This window comes from Eptesicus fuscus, chromosome 14 (genome assembly GCF_027574615.1).
Source record: "Eptesicus fuscus isolate TK198812 chromosome 14, DD_ASM_mEF_20220401, whole genome shotgun sequence".
Classification (NCBI taxonomy): Eukaryota; Metazoa; Chordata; class Mammalia; order Chiroptera; family Vespertilionidae; genus Eptesicus; species Eptesicus fuscus.
Genome location: NC_072486.1, coordinates 57,354,306 through 57,369,224, shown reverse-complemented (window position 1 = coordinate 57,369,224; position 14,919 = coordinate 57,354,306). Strand labels below are relative to the sequence as shown.

General features: G+C 38.0%; 1 protein-coding gene across 1 annotated transcript in view; it reads left to right on the top strand.

Moving 5' to 3' along the window:
- NUP205 (nucleoporin 205) overlaps window positions 1-14,919 on the top strand; it is an 85,836-nt gene that overhangs the window by 39,974 nt on the left and 30,943 nt on the right. The window contains exons 20-27 of the mRNA XM_008150502.3: window positions 502-583; window positions 867-1,031; window positions 1,611-1,735; window positions 6,603-6,717; window positions 11,197-11,346; window positions 12,624-12,695; window positions 13,022-13,179; window positions 14,606-14,686. Of these exons, the coding sequence (XP_008148724.2) occupies window positions 502-583; window positions 867-1,031; window positions 1,611-1,735; window positions 6,603-6,717; window positions 11,197-11,346; window positions 12,624-12,695; window positions 13,022-13,179; window positions 14,606-14,686 (948 nt within the window). The remainder of the gene's footprint in view (window positions 1-501; window positions 584-866; window positions 1,032-1,610; window positions 1,736-6,602; window positions 6,718-11,196; window positions 11,347-12,623; window positions 12,696-13,021; window positions 13,180-14,605; window positions 14,687-14,919) is intronic.

Sequence of the window (14,919 nt, the reverse complement as noted above, 5' to 3'; positions counted from 1 at the left end):
TTAAATTCCATAGAATTTAGTATGTAATGAAGAGGTCATAAAACAACAATTTAATGATATATTTTTTAAAAACTAATTTGATTCTTTGAGAAAGAAAATTAGGGATGACAGGGGAGAGTCGCTGGGTGGGAAGAGATCAACCAATGAACTTGTATGCATATATGCATAACCCATGGACACAGACAATAGAGTGGTGAAGTTCTGGGGTGGGGTGAGGGTGGGCTAGAAGAGGTCAATGGGGGATAAGGGGAGCCTATGTAATACTTTCAACAATAAAGTTAAAAATTTTGTTTCTTTAATTATTTTTATAGAGAGCTAACTCATGGCAATTTAAGAAACTGAGTTTTCTATTAATTAAAAATGTAACTAAAACCTAAATACTTGGTGAAGATTTGCCTTGTTTTCTTTATATACAAATGTTTATAAATATATATCATGCTTATTATAGTTTCTCTAATATTTAGAAACTTTATTATTTCTTTTTTCTTCATATGACTTCAGAGTATAAGTCAGAAGCTGATGGCTGGATTTGTGGAGTGTTTGGATAGTGAGGATACAGACGAATTTGTGCGTCAAGAAGAGGGTAAGTCCTAGATTAACATGTATATTTTTTATTTTATGTAAACACTTCCTATAAAGAAAACTTAGTTATCTGTCTAGTGATGATATAAGAGAACTTAGAGAATTTGCTAGCATAAATGTATAAGGCTTTCGGGAAACCTCTTAACAAATCTGAACTCAGTGTGATGGCTAACCAGGTAAACTGCAACCAAAGAAAACATGGAGGCTTGGAATAAAAGTTTTAAATTTGACTAATGTCCACTTTTTATTGTTTTGTAATTTTGTTTTATGATTTTTACATTAAGGATCAGAATTTGAAAAGAAATTAGCTGGAATCCGTCATGAAACAAGAATCCATATCTTAAATCTTCTCATCACCTCGCTGGAGCGCAATCCACCCAGTCTTGCCCTCTACCTATTGGGCTTTGAATTGAAGAAACCTGTCAGTACCACAAACCTACAAGACCCAGGTAGAGCTATAAGATACATAGGCATTTATTGCTTTTCATATTGATGTACCCAAGTCATTTTTATTTTTATGTTTTTGTTAATCCTCACCCGGGTAAATTTTCCCATTGATTTTTAGAGAGAGTGGAAGGGAGGGGGAGAAACAGAGAAAGAGGGAAACATTGATATGAAAGAGACACATCGATTGATTGCCTCTCACATACAAAGCAAATGGGGCTGAGGATTGAGCCTGCAACTGAGGTATGACCATTACTGAACCTTAACCTTTCAGTCCATGGGCCAGCAGTCTAACTGCTGAGCCAGACTAGCTAGGGCAGCTATTCATTTATTGAATGCCGGGCTCATGGGATAATTCACTGAAAGAAATAATAATGTAGAGAGATGGGTCAATCTTTAGGACTTAAAGTCTGGACAAACTAATAACGCTTAGAAAATTTGTATTTGTAAATTTTTGTATCAGTGTTTGTAAGGCTGTTTATAGTAGAGGAGATGTTTATGGAATCTAACTTTTGTAGAGGTATTTTCAGGTCTTTAATGCAGACATTTTAAGCCAAGTTGAATTTTCTCTTGGTTTCATGTAGGAGTGTTAGGCTGCCCTCGGACGTGCCTTCATGCCATCTTAAACATCTTGGAGAAAGGAACTGAAGGGAGGACAGGCCCGGTGGCAGTGAGAGAATCTCCTCAACTTGCTGAGCTGTGCTACCAGGTATGCAGCAGGCTGCACTTGGTAGCACTTAATAGAAGAAACTGAACTAGATGCTTGAATATATCACAGAAATGAAAGTATAACAGTAAGACTGAGTTGAAATGAATTCGTTTGGTAGTTTGACCAGCTTTTCATTTATGGATAAAATTGCTAACACACAAATTCCAAGATCCTATAGATCTAAAAATCACTTGAAAAATGGGGGAAATTGGGTTTTTGAGATGGATTTTGACCAGGTGGTGTAGAAACTTGCCAATGATGCCGCGTTTCCATTTGCTTCTTTCTGGTTCCCGTCTCTGCCCCTAATAGCTAAGCCACTGTGGGCATGCCATGAAACTTCTCTGTAAGATTTTTGATCTTTGGAATGGGCTTAAATGAGAATGTAAGTGAAAGCACTTTTTAAGAACCATGTGACTTATGCAGCCCTATAGTTTTATATAAGGTGGTAGAAAGTCAAACTAGTGTTAAGTTTAAACTATAGTGAAAACTTCTGTTTTACTCGTGTTTTAGACTTGTGTTTATTTTTTGATTTATTTCACAAGCATTTTTAGAGCTAGTCTTTATAAGATGCAACTAGTTTCTCAATTTAAGTGGCATCCCAATTCACATTTTCATGCTAAGAAAAGCATCATTAACTTCTAATGACATAGATATTTTTTTTATTTTTATTTTTCATTTTGAAATTCTTTACTATTTTCTTCTATCCTCTGGCTGTCCTAACGGCCTTTCACTGTAAGTACTACAGCTAGGTCTTCCTTTGACTCAAAATTAATTCTTCCTTAGTAGGGGCATAAACTTTATGTGCATTTTGTTTAGCACAGTGTTGTAGAATTTGGCATACGCATGTAGAGGCAATGGGTAAGCTTAGTCATCTAAGTAAGCTGAGGGAGTTAGGCAGGCGAAGTAAGAGACTGAATCCAGATCAGACATAAAGGTGGGGAGGGGGGGGGGGGGAGGCTGATAGGCTGGAGAGCACTTGCCCTGCTCTCAGCCCCCTGGTCTTTTTCATGTTGGAATGCAGGCCCTGGTTTTGCCGGATCCTCAGATTTTAAAACACTGTACTGGCCAAACAAAACATGTCTAGACCCTCAGCCCACCAGTTTATTACATATGCTCTGTGACTTTGCACTCAAAACGTGGTCCAGCTTCAACAGCATCACTACCTGGGAGCTTGTTCATGCAGAAGCTCAGGCCCCGCTCCAGACCTGCTGAGTCAGAATTTGCATGTTAGGTAGAAGAATTGGTCCATTTTTAATGAAAGGTGCTTCCTTTACCTGTAGGTTTATGCTTAAAAGTCAAACATCTAAAGAGAGCTTGTTTGTTTAAATAAATCTGTAGCAAAGTGAAATATTTGGGCCTTATCGATACCTTCATCATCCAACAACACAAGGCTTTCTGGGTGAAAAAGTTGAGACTGAGCCTTGTGCCTATGCTCTCTTTTTTTATTTTTTTACTTTGTAATACTTTTATTAAGAGCAAACCCATATTAGTATTTTTAAACTGTAAGCAACGGGGAACTGAAGTATCAAAGGCAATCCATTAGGGATCATATATACTAGACAACTCCCCTTAAATTTTCTTATTGCTTTTATACAATCAATATGTAATATTTAAGCAAAACTGAATTTCTTATTAAGCAAACATTTTTGCATACGCTCCCTTCTTTCTGTGCTTTTATCTTTTGTTGGACTTGCAGCAATTCTGCCCGCATAGCTTTATCTTCCGGTGCTATATCCTGAGTTTTCTTAAGAGCAGCCAATGCTTGATTGTATTCTTTTAATCCTTGCGTCTATAGTACAGAGCTTTGTTATTTGATTGGTCTATTTCAAGAGCCTCCAAACAACTGTCAATTGCTCCCTGTCAATTTGATATCTTCAGTTTACAAGCACCAGTGTTTGGCATGCAGCTTAAAGCTACAGGTTGCAGCTTCGATCTCTCTGCTTTCTCAGTAACAGTCTTTGAACCTTCCACATATCTTAAAACTTTTGTTTATTTTTTAATGGCTATCTCCCAGTTCTGGAGTGAAACAAATATTTCTAATTTTTTCCCCTTTCTTTATTGAATTTATTGGGGTGACATTGGTTAATATAATTACATAGATTTCAGGTGTACAGTTTTATAATACATCACCTGTATATTGTCCCAATGTTTTTTTTAAGTCTTTTGTTATTAATGATACTTTATCTGTATCTTTTAAATCTATACCTGCATCCTCGGGGAAATCTGGATGACTGTCACCAGAGCCATCTTTTGGGAATATTCCCCAGTCATCCCCTTCCTTCATTTCTCTGCATTCTGCAATAATGCACAATTTGGCAGGTTTTTCACTTTTCATTTCTACATTTTCCAGAATTCTTACCACACCCATTCCTTTAATTACTTGGCTAAATACCATACTTCCCATCCAATGAGGTTGGAACTGTTGTGATAAAGAGCTGAGAACCATTTGTACTGAAGCCTGCATTTGCCATGCTTATAATACAAATGGGTTATACTTATAATAAAATTTTTATCTACAGATTTTTCACCCTATATTTTTTCTCCACCTGTCCCATTTTGATTTGAGAGGTTTCCACTCTAAATCATAAATTTCTTAATAATTCAATGAAATGGGCATCCCTTGAAACGGAGAGTTTTCCTAGTGGTGAGTCCAGTGGCTTTTTCTTCTGTACACAATGCAGGAAAATTTTCTGCAGTTTTGGGTACAATATCTGCAAACAATTCTAAGATAATTTGACCAACTCACTTGCCTCCCGAAGAATACTTAGTGGTTACTGGGGTTGGAGGCTCAGCTTGGGGGGCGGGTACGACATTTGGACTTGCTGGTACATTTGGAAGCGGGTTCAGAGCACCTTGGGGAGGCGGGCAGCTGAAACCCAGGAGCAGCTGTTGGCGAAGACCAGGCGGCTGCTCTGTTCTTTTTAAGGATGGAGAGTTTTCCTACCTGGCCTTGCTGTGAGGACTCACTTTTTGTGTCCTCCCTGTAACAGCATTACCTCTCCCACATCTTTAGGGATCTGTTCCTATATCTTCTTAACTGGCCATTTAATACAAATAACTGGTTTTTGTTTTGTTGTGAGAAGTTCAAATTAGCTTATCAAATTTTCATTTGCTTATAGAGCATTAAAACAATGTCAAGGCTGTTTGAAAAACAAGAATACATGTTAAACAGAACTATTTTTTAACTTGTGTTCCTTATCTTTTTCCTTGTGTATACATACTGTTTATTTGGTTATTCTCTCGGTGTATAAACTTACTATGCAGCTACAATGTAAATTACATTTTGGTTGTTTACAGTTTTCTCCCCCTCTGTTTTGTATTATTAAGAATATATTTCTAGATATGGATTTACAGTCAACTATCAATTTGTTTTATGTGTTTACAGTGAACACTGATTTGGCTAATATTGAACCATTGCTCCTAGGGAAAACTGGGTCAGAATCTTGCAAGCCCCTGGTCTCAACATTTTTGTCAACTGATGAATAACTTTGTTTCTTTTTACATATACAATTTCATATGCACTTACTGTTAACTCATTAACATTGAACTCATGGCCAGCAGGCACTACAACTTGTGCCTGAAGGAAGCTTATGCAACACCTGTAACTTCTCTGTAAGGCACAGCACAGCCTTTTTCCCCTAGAAACACCACACAGCACTCCAGCACTGTGCTTAGGGGCCATTTTAACCAGGAAAAGCACTAACTAAAAGCACAAAACAGACTAGGGGAAGGACACTTGTTTAAGGCTGTTATGGATTCTATAATACAATTTGCATTGCTCTGTTCAGTCTCAGCTGAGAGCATGCAAACTAGGCGACTCAAGTTTTTTGCTGCTTGGTGCCTTTCCATGAATGATCAAAAGCATGAGAGTATTGGTTTTGGAGTTACAAATAAATTTTTGCATGTAGATGAATTTGCAAGTGCAGACTGTGTAAATAATGAGGATAGACTCTGTTGGGTCAAAGGACATGAATAGTTTTACGACTTCAGATTTTAATTCTGAAGTAATCATAACAATTAGAGTTCTTAAATGGTGCCTGGTACACGGAAAGAATTTAATAATTAGTTATAAAATGAATTACTCGTGAATGAAAGTTTTCACTACCATTTTGCTAAATACTGGGATTTACTTTTTGCATTTAAAAATGTTGCTGATTTTCAGTAGAGGCCTATCTTATTATTGCCTTAATGTTCTCAAATTACTGAACATTTTTCTTTGATTACTGGCTATTTTTATTTTTTTCTCATGCAAAATGTTTTTGCCATTTTTATCTATTTGGATCTCTTGATGATATTAATATATTTAATGGAGATCTTTATATATATTATAGCTATTCACTTTTTATTATATTTGATATAAAAGCATTTATTCCTTATTCAATTATTTTCTGTTAAATATTTATTTAGAGTTTATATTTGTTATTTAGTTGAATCTGTAGCTCTTTGCAATTCTTCCATTGCTTCAATCCTGGTAAATTTATTATCTTCCTGGGAAGTTGGGATAAAATAACTATGGTTTTCAGAACTTACTTCCAAGTAATTTGCTACTATTAATAGTTAAAATACTAAAAATTGTTAATTACCTATATGTATATGTATTAATAAATATATTTAGGGTGATTTCAAGATTAGTCCTATAGCAATGTCTTCATCACTCAATTGTATCTTAATGTATTGTTTTTAGTTAAGGTGCTAAAGATTGCTTATAACTCTGAGCTTCTAAGTTTTATGCTTGTGTTTATCCATTTTGTTTGAGTTGTTGATGGATCTTAGTTTCCACTTAGTAGATCTAAGCTTACATTTTATCTTAAGATGTATAACAAAAACAAAACACTGACTTGGGGATGCTCTTATTTTCATTTTTAAGGTGATATATCAGTTATGTGCATGCTCTGATACATCTGGTCCTACTATGAGATATTTGAGAACGAGCCAGGATTTCTTATTTTCTCAGTTGCAACATTTACCTTTTTCTAACAAAGGTAGGACATTATTTTTCCTTAAATTTGCAAAGTCCATGTTGAATGGTTTTACTTATATAACACTTTGGGGTTGTAGTTACAATTGTGGGATTCTGTGTTTTTTTTGCTATTTGCTTGTTACTTTGGGTTGCTTTTGTAATTTGTGCTAAGATAAGATCAATGTTTTAGCTGTCAGCACAAAATTATTTTAAAAAATAGTCCGTCAACCCAGCTGGAGTGGTTTAGTGGTTAAGCATCGACCTATGAACCCGGAGGTCATAGTTCGATTCCTTGTCAGGGCACATTCCCGGGTTTCAGGCTCAGTTACCAGTAGGGGGCATTGCAGGAGGCCACCGATCTATGATGTTCCTCTCTCATCAGTGTTTCTATTTCTCTGTGCCTCTCCCTTTCTCTCTCTCTAAAATAATCAATAAAAGCATTTTTAAAAATTTAATACTGGAAAAAAATAGTCTGTCAGCTCATTTTCCTAATAAATAAAAATTTAAAATTGTATTGAAAGCTAAAAAAAATTTATATAAGAACATTCTGGAAATTTAGATTTTTAAAAAAATATATATTTTTATTGATTTCAGAGAGGAAGGGAGAGGGAGAGAGAGATAGAAACATCAGTGATGAGAGAGAATCACTGATTGGCTGCCTCCTGCATGCCCCCCAATGGGGATTGAGCCCACAACCTGGGCATATGCCCTGACCAGAATCAAACCAGTGATCTGGTTCCTGGGTTGACGCTCAACCGCTGAGCCACACCCAGCTGGGCTAAATTATTTTTATTTATTTATTTATTATTATTTTTTAAAATAAATCTTTATTGTTCAGATTATTACAATTGTTCCTCTTTTTTCCCCCCATAGTTCCCCTCCACCCATTTCCCACCCCACCCTCTGCCCTTCCCCCCTTCCCACAGACCTCATCCATAGGTGTACGATTTTTGTCCAGTCTCTTCCCACACCCTCCACACCCCTTTCCCCCTGAGAATTTTCAGTCCACTCCCTTTCTATGCTCCTGATTCTATTATATTCACCAGTTTATTCTTTTCATCAGAGTTTTTATTCACTTGATTTTTAGATTCACTTGTTGATAGATATGTATTTGTTGTTCATAATTTTTATCTTTACCTTTTTCTTCCTCTTCCTCTTCTTAAAGAATACCTTTCAGCATTTCATGTAATACTGGTTTGGTGGTGATGAACTCCTTTAGCTTTTTCTTATCTGTGAAGCTCTTTATCTGCCCTTCAATTCTGAATGATAGCTTTGCTGGGTAGAGTAATCTTGGTTGTAGGTTCTTGCTATTCATCACTTTGCATATTTCTTGCCACTCCCGTCTGCCCTGCATAGTTCCTGTTGAGAAATCAGCTAACAATCGTATGGGTGCTCCCTTGTAGGTAACTAACTGTTTTTCTCTTGCTGCTTTTAATATTATCTCTTTGTCTTTTGCTCTTAGCATTTTAATTATGATGTGTCTTGGTGTGGTCCTCTTTGGATTCCTCTTGCTTGGGGTTCTGTGCACTTCCTGAACTTTTAAGTCTATTTCTTTCACCAGGTGGGGGAAGTTTTCAGTCATTATTTCTTCAAATAGGTTTTCAGTATCTTGCTCTCTCTCTCCTTCTGGCATCCCCATAATTCAGATGTTGGTACACTTGAAGTTGTCCCAGAGGCTCCTTACACTATCTTCATATTTTTGGATTCTTTTTTCTTTTTGCTTTTCTGGTTGGGTGTTTTTTGCTTCTTTGTATTTTAAATCCTTGACTTGATTCTTGCGATCCTCTAGTCTGCTGTTGGATCTCTGTATATTATTTTTTCAGTCAGTGTATGTTTAATTTCTAGTTGGTCCTTTTTCATATCCTCGAGGGTCTCGCTAAATTTATCGGCCTTTTCTAGAAAATTCTTGAAAAACCTTATAACCGTGGTTTTGAACTCTATATCCAGTCGTTTGCTTTCCTCCATTTCTTTCGTTTGTGACCTGTTTCTTTGTCTCCGCATTTTGGCTGCTTCCCTGAGTGATAGAGTGGCTTTGTGTGCTAGGTGTCCTATAGGGCCCAGTGGCTCAGCCTCCCCAGTTACCTGAGTGGACACTCTTGTTGCACCCTTTTGTGGGCTGTGTGCACAGTCTTGTTTTAGTTAAGCCTTGATCGTTGTTGGTATCACTGGGAGGAATTGGCCTCCAGGCCAATTGGCTGTGAGGATCAGCTGTGTCTACGCTGGGAGAACTTCTGTGCTGGAGACACCCTTATGAGACAAGATTTGTAAAAGCTTCTGTGCTCAGCTTGGATGGGGCGGAGTCTCAGGGTGGAGCAAGCAGCAATGGCTTCCCTTCAGCCCTGCCCTAAGAGGCCCCTAGGTCTCTGTGTCCCTTGGTAGTCACTGCAAGCATCTCTGAGAGGAAGCTGCCCTCGAGTTCGCCCGCTGTCAGACAGTCCAGTTTCTCTCCAAATGAGTCTGGGTCCCCAGAGTCTTGCCCGGAACTGGAGTTCAGAGCCGTCAGGAGCTTTGTCTCCCTCCCGGTTGAGAAAGCCAGCCGTGTACTCACTTGCCAGCCCTCTCTGCGCTCGTGCCTCTGTACCTCTGCCTTCTGCAGCTCCTCTGAGTCTCAGTGTGCTTTTCTGTTTCCTTCTAATTGTAGAAGTTCCACTCAGCCAGCCTTCCTGTGGTTCTGGATGATGTTCGTTTTGTCTTTTAGTTGTAGTTTTGAAATTGTTGTGCGAGGCAGCAGTTTAAGTGTTTACCTATGCCGCCATCTTGGTTTCTCCTCTAGATTATTTTTAGTAAAAATTGTTTTATAAAAATCTCTGTTTTACCTTTGTTTTATGTGTATATGTTGAAACTAATTAGATCTTGAAATGAAAAATAGAAAACAAATTATGATAGAAACTATTTATAACTTAGTTTATTGATCTGACCAACACAATTACCCAGACTAACCCATGCTGTATAGAATTCTATATTACATAATTTTCTTTTTGATTGATTTTTAACAATTTTTTTTCAATTTATATTATAGCCACACAGCGATGATATCTTTAGTTTTAAAGTTTATGAGATATCATGTTTGTGTTTTAGGAAATCCACAGTCACTGATTTTATAATAAATTTTCATTATTAGTAATTATGAGCTTCTAATTTCCTTTTTTAAAATATATTTTTATTGATTTCAGAGAGGAAGGGAAAGGGAGAGAGAGACAGAAACATCAATGATGTGAGAGAATCATCGATCAGCTGCCTCCTGCATGCCCCCTACTGGGGATCGAGCCCGCAATGTAGGCATGTGCCCTTGACCGGAATTGAACCTGGGACCCTCTGTCCACAGCCCTATGCTCTGTCCACTGAGCCAAACTGGCTAGGGCTAAGAAGCTTTTTAGAAACTTTCTTTTATGCTTAATTAGAAAGAAAAGTTAATCTTAAAAGTTAATCAGCCTATTATGATAACTGCTTTTAAAAAATTGATCTAGTGTTGCCCATTATTTTATTATTATTATTAATAGTAGGAGTAGTAGTAGCAGCAGCAGCAGCAATAGTGTTTGGTGTGTTTTATATGTTTATATTGTCACAATTTAGGATTTCAAAACCAGGCATATGAAAATAATATGGAATCAAAAACTTATGTAAGTGATTCTCAACCCTACTTATATGGGTTTTTTTGTAAAAGTTTTACTATGCACAGAATAGGGAGGATGCTCAGTCCTTCTTGGCATCTGCTTTTTGGATGTGTGCCCCCACACTTTTCTTCATGAACTTGAGGACCCACTTGTTCTTGGAGACCTTGAGCTGCTCTATGGCACTCTGCTCGTAAGGAGTGAAACCCACACCTCTCGGATCATAACCCACACCTCTAGACCATGTCCCGCACAAACTTGGTGGCCTGGTGAGGTGTACTCAGTGGTGGCTGTGCCTCGGCTGGCTCACGTTCTTGGTCCCCTGGTGGCCCTGGTTGAGGCCACGCCATGGGACAGTGCAGAGCCGTGGCTGCTGCAGTGGGAAGCACAAGTCTAATTTTTTGTTAAACCAGATGTTCTGGGTTATCTTAAGAGATCTCATAAGTTATACAATTTAATTTTAAGTTTTAAAATGTATTTTTGTGAAATAAAAATCAAACTATGATAGTTTTTTAAATATATTTCATTTTAAAAATATTTGTATATGTTTGAGAATTTTTCTAAAGTATTATGTTCTGTATTAATATCAAAATGTGACAGACTCAGAATTCTGTAGATTTGTATGAAGTTATCCTGATAATCGAAACTTGATTCTCTTATTCTTCGTTTGCTTTTGCTCATCTTTTATAAACATGTACCACCTTATTTTTTTCTCCCGTGGCATCTGTTTTTTCTTTTTTAATTATACAGTGATAAATTATTCCGTTGCCAACTTTCATAAATTATTAACTATGTTACATGGGAATATATCTGAGAAGTTATGGAATTTAGGTCTGTTCTGATCTTGTATTATTATTCTGGGAAACTATACTTATGTATTTAATTTCCAGAATATGAAATATATATGTTGAACCAGATGTCATGGCTGATGAAGACTGCCTGCATAGAACTAAGGGTAACGTCTCTGAATCGTCAGCGGTCACATACCCAGAGGCTCCTACACCTCTTGCTGGATGACATGCCAGTGAAACCATACTCAGGTGAACATGTGAATGTTGGCATTGTTTTATTGTACTGCTGACTGGTCTGGGTGAATGCAGGCACAAATCTGAATCTTGTGCTTAGTATGTGATTGTAGGCCAAGCAAGTTCTTTCCACCTTGCTTAAAACACGGAATTTTTTTTCTTAAAACACAAAATTCATCTCGTAATTGTCATTTTATTATTGTTTGAAGCTTCCAAATTTTGCTCTAATCATATACACAAATATTCAGTGGAGTTTGTCCACAGAGCAAGCATGACCCAAGATATTTTTTAAATATATATTTTTACTAGATGCCTGGTGCACGGATTCGTGCACCGGTGGGGTCCCTCGGCTGGCCTGCGGCCTGTCACAATCTGGGATCCCTTAGGGCAGTGATGGGCAACCTTTTGAGCTTGGTGTGTCAAACTTCGCCAAAAAACTGAGCATAACTCGGGTAGTGTGTCACTTTGAGGAAAAAACATTATTTCGCAAATGTTTCATCCTCAGGAACAGCAAATGTTTCATCCTCGGCATGCGGCCGCCTCAGCAGCCGCGTGTCATCAGAAATGGCTATGTGTGTCAGTGCTGACACGCGTGTCATAGGTTCGCCATCACTGCCTTAGGGGATGTCGGATAGCCAGTTTCAGCCCAATCCCCGCAGGCCCGATCCAGACAGGAAGGAGCCCAGTTTTGCAGGCCTGATTCAGTCAGGAGGGAGCCCGATCCTGTGCGTTGAGCGTCTGTTCCCTGGTGGTCAGTGTGTGTCATAGCGACTGGTTGACCGATCGTTTGGTTGTCTGGTTGCTTAGGCTTTTATGTATATAGATTGATTTCAAAGAAGAAAGGAAAGGGAGAGAGAGATGAGAGAGAATCACTAACCAGCTGCTTCCCGCATGCTCCCCGCTGGGGTTCGATCCCCCAACCTGGGCATGTGACCTCCTGGTTCATAGGTTAGTGCTCAACCACTGAGCCACGCTGGCTGGGAGACCCAGCATATCTTGATAAGTATTATATTTGCAAATTAAGCATAAGCTTTTCTGATCATCTCTTGGGCATGATTGGGTCCTGCCTCTTGTGGAATTCAGATTGTCCTCTTTACAATTGTGAAGTGGATCCCAGAGGGACAGAAAGAATTTGTCCTCATCATCTTTGCATTTTAATTATCTGTTTGCAAAGGGCTCTTTGACCTAGAAACAATGACCTAGAAATAAAATACTTTATGCTTGTTATTTTCAAATAAATTTTACAAGTATGTTGTTCTTTTTCTGGCCTGTTGTTATCGATGCTCCAACAGATGGTGAAGGAGGAGTAGAAGATGAAAATAGGTCTGTCTCTGGGTTCCTTCACTTTGACACGACTACAAAAGGTACGGCCTTTGGAATTCATGATAATTTATAGATATTAAATTGCTTAAAAGTTCTAGAAATGATTATTATGCCCATGTCTTCAAATTCTTAACTGGTATAGAAAAGCTGTATAAAGGATTGTCATCCAAAATATGTTATAAATAGGATGACAGGATGGGAAAAAATATTTTTGCAAATGGATGTATTAAAAATAAAATTAGGTTTATTTAATTTTCTGGACTGATGCCCTTTTTGAACTTAGCACTCACTAGCTTTGATTTGAGTATGGTAGTTTCCTCTTCTCCTCTGTCCCAAGTAAACTTGAACTACTTTTTATTATCTCCAGTACGTCGAAAAATTTTAAGTATTCTTGACTCGATTGACTTCAGTCAGGAGATTCCTGAGCCTTTGCAGTTGGATTTCTTTGATCGGGTCCAGATTGAACAAGTCATAGCAAACTGTGAACACAAGAATTTACGGGGACAGACAGTCTGCAATGTCAAGGTAAGGATGACTTTCAAGTGTGTACAGACTATGAATTATCAGACAAAAATACAATTATTGTTTTCTGATAGATACTGGTTTATTGGACTGTGGGTTTTAGTTTTCAAATAGCTGAGAAGTCAGACTGAATAGACCACACTACCTTTACCTGTTTAACCTTTTGCACTCAGATGTCGAGTGTGACTCGACACGGTTAGCATCGGTAGCAGCTCTTTTTATACTCTTTGAATGTATCAATAATTTGAAATATAAAAAAAATCCAAATAAATAAGTTTGTATGAAAAGAAACTTCAGTTTTTTATTCTACTGCCGCACTTTGTAAAATCTGGGGTATTTAAAAAATTAAATCCCGAGTAGAATAAAGGCATCGAGAAAAAAGCAAGCGAGTGCAAAGGGTTAAAAAGTTCCTCATCACCTTTCTCTTAATAGTCGTGCCGTCAAGTTATAGCTATGGAGTGTGTGGTTTTTTTAATATATAATTTTAAAACTATTTAAAACATTATCGGATTTACAGCATATTTATTTATATTGTTCATCTGTCACAAAATTGCATTTTGTGGATATAGGTCTAAAGTGGAGGAATATATCTATAATGTAGCTAAAGGATTAAACAAATAAATGAATTTATCAGTTAAATTCTTATTTATAACTAGAGATCTGGTGCACAAATCTGGTGCACAAATTTGTGCACCAGTGGGGTCCCTCGGCCTGGCCTGTGGGATAGGGCCAAAACGGGGCCGAAACCAGCTCTCTGACATCTCCCGAGGGGTCCTGGATTGTGAGAGGGCACAGGCTAGGCCAAGGGATCCCACTGGTGCATGATCAGGGCAGGGGAGGGATGCAGGAGGTTGGCCAGCAGGGGAGGGAACGCGGGAAAGCTCCAGGGCATGTCCAGTTCATCTCGCTCAGTTCTGATTGGTTGGACCCCAGCAGCAAGCTAACTTACCAGTCAGAGTGTCTGCCCCCTGATGGTCAGTGCATATCATAGGGAGCGGTTGAGCGGCCTTAGCATATCATTAGCATATTATGCTTTGGTTGAACTGACGAATGGACACTTAGCATATTAGGCTTTTATTATATAGGATAGTTAGGCAGCATGCATTTTTATTATTTTATAAACTTTATCATCTTTATCTTTCTCATCCCTGCCCTCTTCTATGGAGTGGCTTTAACTATTTAACTTTCTGCCAGGTAAATGGTAATGACCTTACTAGTAGGAGGATAACCATGGCAGGCTCTTCGGTACCCCTCTCAAATGTGAGGGATATCTGATGTTTCCGACTGGAGACCGGACAGTGCCACAGTTGGATTATATACAGGTGTCTGTGAGTTTCCCCTCTAGGGAAGCATATAGGAATTGCTAGGGGTTACTGTTCTACCAGTGTCTGACACAGTCTTATTTTTCTCTTTTTTCCTCCTTACATAGCTTCTTCATAGAGTTCTCGTAGCTGAAGTAAATGCCCTTCAGGGTATGGCAGCCATAGGACAGAGACCTCTGCTAATGGAGGTAAGCCTATTGAGTCTGTTCGTTTTAAACTTTTAACTTCTTAAATTGCCAGTTAGAAGACAACCTAATAAATGGACTTGTAGTTCATTAATTAGTAAATTACTTAAAATTTTAACTTTAATGGAATCTTTCATTTTTTTTACTTTATAAGTTTTATGAACTGAACTGAAGCTAATGTCTGGATGCCAGAGTAAGTAACATTTTTTCTGGTAGGCCAGTTAAGGATTTGCAGC